This window comes from Galeopterus variegatus, unplaced genomic scaffold, assembly GCF_000696425.1.
Source record: "Galeopterus variegatus unplaced genomic scaffold, G_variegatus-3.0.2 Scaffold3080, whole genome shotgun sequence".
Taxonomy (NCBI): domain Eukaryota; kingdom Metazoa; phylum Chordata; class Mammalia; order Dermoptera; family Cynocephalidae; genus Galeopterus; species Galeopterus variegatus.
The window spans coordinates 256,219-264,249 of NW_007729191.1; the positions used below are offsets into that span (position 1 = coordinate 256,219).

The 8,031-nt window shown below is 46.7% G+C and overlaps 1 protein-coding gene across 1 annotated transcript in view; it reads left to right on the forward strand.

Moving 5' to 3' along the window:
* LOC103599749 (zinc finger protein ZIC 1-like) overlaps positions 1-8,031 on the forward strand; it is a 17,492-nt gene that overhangs the window by 5,655 nt on the left and 3,806 nt on the right. The window contains exons 2-4 of the mRNA XM_008583908.1: positions 246-405; positions 766-1,569; positions 3,039-3,323. Coding sequence (XP_008582130.1) covers positions 246-405; positions 766-1,569; positions 3,039-3,323 — 1,249 coding nt within the window. The remainder of the gene's footprint in view (positions 1-245; positions 406-765; positions 1,570-3,038; positions 3,324-8,031) is intronic.

Consider the following 8,031-nt stretch of genomic DNA (forward strand, 5'->3'; position numbering starts at 1 on the left):
CCAGGCTCTCGCCTCACATCCAGCCTCCCTTCCCAGACCTCTTCTCTTTCGTGAGTGCCGGGTCGCCTTCCCTCCCTGGAGCACGGCCTGGGCAGGACGGCGGGGCCGTGGAGCGGAGACCAAGCCCACGTCCGGCCGGTCGGGCTCCCCGGCTCCCGTGAGGAGGGGCGCGCGGTCTCCTCCCTCCCGGAGCGGTCGCCGCGCCAGCTCTTTATCTTCGTAAAAACGCGACTTTATTCCCGCAGGTCCACGAATCCTCCTCGCAGGGCTCGCAGCCTTCGCCGGCCGCCAGCTCCGGCTACGAGTCCTCCACGCCGCCCACCATCGTGTCGCCCTCCACAGACAACCCGACCACCAGCTCCCTGTCGCCCTCCTCCTCCGCGGTCCACCACACAGCAGGCCACAGCGCGCTCTCTTCCAATTTTAACGAATGGTACGTTTAAACTCGGAAACAAAACACCGAACACAACCCTATTTAAGAGACTGAATGCACACGTATAGACAGTATCACTCAAAGAACCCCGTGAATCAAAGCAGCCCCCACACAGACCCCACAATCCTATTTTTTAGAATCCTACAATACACCCAGGACGAGTAAGAGAGAGGAAGCATCAAACCTTTTTAACAATTTCCTTTCACTTTCCTTCCTTTTCTTTTTTTGGTAACGGCTTGATAGCCAAGGGGCGGGAGGGGGTCGAGGACGAGGCGGTCGCCTGACCAAATGCCGCCAACCTCGAGGGCCGGTTTCCTGTCGGATCTGAACAGGTTCTCTGGGGCTTCGGTTTTTTNCGCCCGGCTACGCGGCCGCCGCGGCCCTGGGCCACCACCACCACCCGGGCCACGTCGGCTCCTACTCCAGCGCAGCCTTCAACTCCACGCGGGACTTTCTGTTCCGCAACCGGGGCTTTGGCGACGCGGCGGCGGCGGCCAGCGCGCAGCACAGCCTCTTCGCAGCTTCGGCTGGGGGCTTCGGGGGCCCACACGGTCACACGGACGCCGCTGGTCACCTCCTCTTCCCTGGGCTTCACGAGCAGGCGGCGGGCCACGCGTCGCCCAACGTGGTCAACGGGCAGATGAGGCTCGGCTTCTCGGGGGACATGTACCCACGGCCCGAGCAGTACGGCCAGGTGACCAGCCCGCGCTCCGAGCACTATGCCGCGCCGCAGCTGCACGGCTACGGGCCCATGAACGTGAACATGGCCGCGCACCACGGCGCCGGCGCCTTCTTTCGCTACATGCGCCAGCCCATAAAGCAGGAGCTCATCTGCAAGTGGATCGAGCCCGAGCAGCTGGCCAACCCCAAAAAGTCGTGCAACAAAACTTTCAGCACCATGCACGAGCTGGTCACGCACGTCACCGTGGAGCACGTTGGCGGCCCGGAGCAGAGTAACCACATCTGCTTCTGGGAGGAGTGTCCGCGCGAGGGCAAGCCCTTCAAAGCCAAATACAAACTGGTCAACCACATCCGCGTGCACACGGGCGAGAAGCCCTTCCCCTGCCCCTTCCCTGGCTGCGGCAAGGTCTTCGCGCGCTCCGAGAACCTAAAGATCCACAAAAGGACGCACACAGGTACGGAAACCGCTGTACAGCCCTTTCCCCTTCATTCCAGGCCTGGGACCCGAAATCCGAAAGTCAGCGGCCGGGGCGCACAAACCCATCCTCGGTGGGGTCTGGGCGGCAGGTTCCGGCAGGCAGGCAGCACAAGTGCGAGCTGATTTTTAGTTTGGGGCTTGAAATTATGGAAAATAATAAAATAAAATAAAAAACAGAGAGAGGGAGGATGAGAGGGATCTGGGAACACAGACTTGTAAAGTGAAGAATAAAAAGGTCCGGGAGAACTGAAAGCCAAGCCTGGCTTGGTGGAGCCCTGGGTGCGCTCGAAGGCGGGAGAGGAGGCCGGCTGCGAGCAGCAGCAAAGGCGCCAGCCGCTCTGGTTGCAGACATATCTAAACGTTTGCTTGAGGCCCTCTCCACACACTTCATAGAGTACTGTGCAAAGGAAAGGGCTGAAGAAATTGACGAGATCAGGTTAAGGAGAGTGGGGGGAGAAAAAGAGAGAGAGAGAGAGAGAGAGAGAGAGAGAGAGAGGAGGCGGAAGGAAGTACAGGAAGAAAATAACTTGGGACTGAGGAGGCTTTTGGAGGCTTCTGCATATTTGACGAGCCCAGTTTTACCAGTGTCTGGTTTGAGAATGGGATTTAGGATTGGAGAGAGTCGGCGGTAGGTGAGTAAGTTCTTGTTGCCAGTAAGATTCAGTGGGGTGGTTTCAAAACATCGTTTCCCTCGCGTTGGCCTTTAAAAATAATCAAGACACAGGTAGGGAACAGCTTTAAAATCACGGCGACCTCGGGGCTGTAGTCTGGGGTCCGGCAGGACCTTCTGGGCCGCTTGTGCCCATGAGGCCAGGAATCCGGTCTCCTTCCCTATTCTGGTTTGCCGGGTGATATCTGAGAACCGCGCTTAGAACTTCGGGTTTAACTCCCGAGACAGGGAAGAACTTGCGGCGCCGAGCTCCCTCTGGCCCAGATTACGCTTTAAAATGTGAGTGTATGTAGGGGGTGGGGTGGGCTGGGCGGCGGGAGGGGGCGACGAGGGAGGTGCGGAGCGTCAGGGAGGGAGCAGGGAGAGGAGAGAAGAGCAAAACAGCGGGAGAATCAGCTCCAAACAGGAAAACTAGGAACCGGGAGCTAGGTAGAAGCAACCCGAAGTCGTGTGTACAGCCCCGGGCAGAAAAACCAGCATCCAGACCTCCTGCTACTCTGGGATCTAAAGAACTACCACCACCACCACCACCACTACTACTAAAACCTAAAAGTAAAATGTATATTTAATTCTATTAGAAGTTAAAATATATTTGAGATATTTATAATTCCACTGCACATATATGAACTTATTGAAGTCCCAGGTATTTAAGATTGCAAAATGCTAAACCTGGGCCACTGTCCTTTACTTAATTTAATTTTTCCCCAGTTGTTTAATTTTAATAAAAACAGCGCAGATTTGTTTTAATCAGATCCCTCTCTTGCCTTTCATACCAGGGGAGAAGCCCTTCAAGTGCGAGTTCGAGGGCTGCGACCGGCGCTTCGCTAACAGCAGTGACCGCAAGAAGCACATGCATGTGCACACGAGCGACAAGCCATATCTTTGCAAGATGTGCGACAAGTCCTACACGCACCCCAGCTCGCTGCGCAAACACATGAAGGTAATCGCAGCTCTCTCGCCGCCCGCCTTAGAGGCAGGAGCCTTCTCTGTTCTCGGACCGGGGTCGGGCGGCGAGTGGCAGCCAGCTGGTGACAGGAGCCAGAGGAGGAGGGAGGGCAATGGTATCACTCTGTGGAGTGGGGCTGGGCAATTAGGGTGGGGACTAGAAAAAGGGATGGGGGCACCCAACGCCGTTTTAAATTCACTGTTTCATACTAAGTAAAAAGTGAACCCTCGAGCAGAGGCCGCGACTGATTTCGGGCCCAGGCCTGGGGAACTAGGGCTGTAGCAGCGGGGTGACGCCGCCGAGGCTACCGCCACGGCGGCTGGCAGCGTTGGGTCCAAGAGTTAGGGTCTCGCGGCCAAGCCTGAGAGCTTGCTCCCCTGCACCTGGGCGAGCCACGTGCAGGCAGGGAGCCCCCCCAGGCTCTCGCCTCACATCCAGCCTCCCTTCCCAGACCTCTTCTCTTTCGTGAGTGCCGGGTCGCCTTCCCTCCCTGGAGCACGGCCTGGGCAGGACGGCGGGGCCGTGGAGCGGAGACCAAGCCCACGTCCGGCCGGTCGGGCTCCCCGGCTCCCGTGAGGAGGGGCGCGCGGTCTCCTCCCTCCCGGAGCGGTCGCCGCGCCAGCTCTTTATCTTCGAGGGGGAGGGGTGGGCGGTCGAAAGCCAACTGTTTGTACTGAATGGCAAGAATGTTCTAGTAAATGTGTGCCAACATGTGAATTACTTTGTACGATTACAGTCTCCACGTCGACCTAACAGAATATTATTGGTATTAATGTGCTTTTTATGTATAAAGTGCAAACATTTCGTCCCAAAGTCTAAGTACTTTAGTGCAGTAAAATGTTGTTTCACGTCCTGTCAAGAATTCGTATAGTAAGAGCCTGGATCTGCGTGTCAAACTGTTTCATTTGTTTATGTAAAGTGATATTAAAAAAGATATAAACTATAACTGTCCGTTGCTTTTGGCAAAAGATACAACCACATAATGTATATAATTCATAGTTTTCCATATTTATCCGCATGTAAAGGGCCGGTTTATCCATGTTACAGCTATTCAATATTTATGGCTAGAAGAACTCGTATGTACACTTTAGTTTCCAGAAATGTTTGGTAACCTTTCGTACCTTATTAAAGATTCTTAAATCTCAGTGATTGTGGTAGGAATTTCTTCTTCGCCCCCCAGCAACCTGCTGCCTCTTCTGCAAGTCTTAGTGGGTCCTCCGGAAAAGCTCCCCAGTCTCCCTTGCCTTCCTTTTCTGTCATTGCAGATCGTATAAACGTGATAAATGAACGCTACCCTGCTGGCTCTCCGAGAGGGTGTAATTAGTATTTATATCAAAATTTATGAAACAAATTTTCGGCCGCAGTATAATTTAAATGACCTTTGCAGACATAGAATAACAACCATAAAAATAACAGAAATAGATTGCACAGGCGACATCAATATTAATGTAGGCGAATGTCAGAAGCTCAGGGGCTTGCTCTGCAGCGTTGCAAATGAACTTGCACCGAAGGATTCCCCTACCCCCCAAATTAAATTCCCCAGCTGAAACCGAGTTACAGATTTACAATATCATATTTTAAATTGCTGTCTTCAATTAAACCATTTATGGCCATAACTAATTTTCAGGATTTTAATGCATGCTTTTCCAGGCCTTCCTTCTTTGTACAAAAGTAAACGTCCATAAAGCGTTTCACTTATATTTCTTCAGACATGATGCTAATTTAAATTAATTACTTCCTATGATATGTTATTATTCCTATAATTTTGCCACTGTTAATAGTTTTCTCAAAAATATATCTAGAAAAGAGAATTATTTTATGTAATTTGATTATCTTTCTATCTCTTTTATTTATTTCTCATTTACTTAAGAAATTCGTTCCATTGGCTGGCGTTGATACAGTAAATTTGTAAATGAGGAGACAATATAAAAAATCTAAATTACTTGTGCTTAATGACTGTAGCAGAACGCCTTTTCTCTAAATCAGATTGTCTTTCTTGCAGTTTAGTTTGATAGATTTGCAAGCTATGCTGCTTCCACGAAGTTAGCTGCGCTGGTAGGAACGCGGGCTTCTTTGTCTCTGGTTGTAGCTTGCATGATCGCCCCATTAGGCAGACAACGTAGCCAGAGATAACAAATCAGACTCTTGGCTGTAGCTGCAAGGGTGTGGGTGTGTCAGAGCAGACAGCAGAAACTGACCTCGCTGTGGGCAAGGAGTAACATGGATCTGCTTATTTAACATACTGTGTGTGTTCAGGAAGTCACAGGCCATACTGACTGAGAAGGAAAACAAGAGGAAAACCCCTTAACATATGAGAACCCCTTAAAATACTCACATCTATTTTAAGGCGAGATTAATTTTCTCAGATTATACCACTGACCAGTTACAAAATAAAAATGTTAAATTCTCTTTTAAAATCCTTTGTTGACTTGTCCTTTCATCTCTTGCTATTTGTACTTGACACTTTTAGTCAACAATGTCTCATTTACTGAGGAAGGGATTTGTTGTACTTCCTGTAGCACATCAAAAACTGGGGGTGGTGGTGGTTAACTTTTAAAAAATATTATTCTGATTACAACTGTAATATTGGCCTTTTGTGAAAAGAGCGCCACCTTGCAAGGTTTGGCAAGATTTAAGGAAGCTGAACACCTAAACAGGAAATGCTGCCAGCTCCAAAAATTTGTGAGACCAAAAGCTGGCCCCAAATGGCTTTGGAGGCTTGAAATTTATGAACAGTGTAGTATTTGAAGTGATTTTAAGACACTGGGCTCAATAGCTAATAGTGGAAACAGGAAAAAAAAAATAGCTCATCTCTCTGGGTAACACCTCAATTAATAATCCTTCCCCTTTTCATTAGAGATCAGATTGTCTGGGAACCTGATATGAGTAGGACAATAGTAATAATAATAGTACTTTTGTAATTTTGCTAGTGCACTTAAGAAGATAGTAAATGATGAGTTCATCTTTTCTTTGACCACTCCTAAGTGCAGTTTACTTCAAATCTGGAATTATAAATGACTCATTATTTGTTATGTATCTGATGCCTCTTTTGCTTTAATATCATAGTGTAGTAAATATTACACTGTGACATATGATTTAAGTAGAATATTTTAAATATAAGTTTTAAGGGTAAATGTTTACTTAAAAACCACTTTATATTTCAAATATTAATTTGACTTTGAAGGCCAAATTTAAAAAACCAAACAAAACAAGGAGTACTGTGGGTGTCTGTGAATACTCTCACTCACAGCAAAAGGACTTTTATAATTGACGGCGACATTTATGCCAATCCCCCTTTGTATTCTTTCTTCCAATGCCCACCACAAAGAAAAAGTCATTAATGATGTAGGTTGCCTAAAATAATGATTCAAACTTAAGTGTAGTCTATTATTTTGCTGGTACCTTTAATGTCTGCTTCTTGAGATGTATTTTTCATACTTTTCTTCATGGGCTATTAGGTTTTGAAATACATGAATGTGAACAGCGAAATATATTGTTAGACTCTATTTAGCAGGAGCTGAAGATGCTGCAAATGGCTGGTTTCTGTGTGTAGCTGTGGATTTTGACTTAGGCAGAAAGCCATCCTGGTTCATATTGGGACTGCATTGTATTCTGGATGCTATGAAATGGTTAGAATAGCTAACAAGTTATTAAAAAGTTATATTGTGTCAACACAAAATGCCTGAGTACCAGCAATCATATTTGAGGAATGAAGAGAAATGAGTTGTGGTATGTGTGTGTGTACATTTATAGAACAAGCATATAAATATACAAGCACCATTTATATGGGGGCTAAGTAATTTTCAAACATTTCAGATCCTTTGTTTTCTTCTTCAGAAGCTACCCCCAACTGCTTTAAGCATTTGCAGCTGATGATTTTGATTTTTAAAGTCAAGCATTCAAGTTAACCTTTAAGGAGCAAACCTCCTCCAAAAGAAAGATGTAACCTTTCAATTGCCCCATCTGCTTATCATTTTTTTTTTTTTGGCTTTAGCTGACAATGAAAATAGCACTAACCTTTTTTGCTGATGGGCCTGGCATTTAGATGTTTTTATTTGTTGATTGTTATATTTTCTCAGAACTTTTAAAGGACTGGCAACAGAACTACACCCCCAAATGCTTCACTCACTCCCCAAACCTACTAGAAGTTCCCTTTTATTGAGGTAAAGATGTAATCAGTGTCCTGTTGATGGAGTTGGTACTTGATCATATTGCTCTCCAGGAAGTAACATGGTGAAGGCCGTGGGCCTTAAAGAGTGTATTCAGTTTAAAATATTTGGGGAAGTAACTGTATGTGGTCTGGCATATTCAAAATATAGCTACTGAGCTCGTGCCCTGATTATTTGTGGACTAGACATCAGATTTTACACATTCCCAACTTACTTTTCTTTCCTTTTTCCTACTTAAAATACTAATTACAAATTTATCTCCTCCTCTCTAGGTACAGAGTTCTCACCTCTTCCTTGCATCAAGTGAAGTTCTTAGAACTATGTGTTCATATTAGGGGGAAAAAAGTGTTGTTTTCATAAAGAGGGTCACAGTTGATATTACTTTTTGGTTTTAGAATTCTTGAAAAGAGGGTGGCAATGAAATGATTGATCCCATTTATGCCAGTCAAGCCACTAAAGATTCACATCACCCAAGGTGCTCTCTCTTTCATCTTTTTAACCGCCCCATCTGTAATATGTACTTGTTTAAAGTGGTTTGATGTAGAAAGTAAGATTTTTGTGGGGTAACTATACAGCAATCTCTTTTTTTTCCCCCAAATGATAACTACTAGTTTGGGGCAAGAAATAAGAAAAATGTTAATAACCTGTTATAAC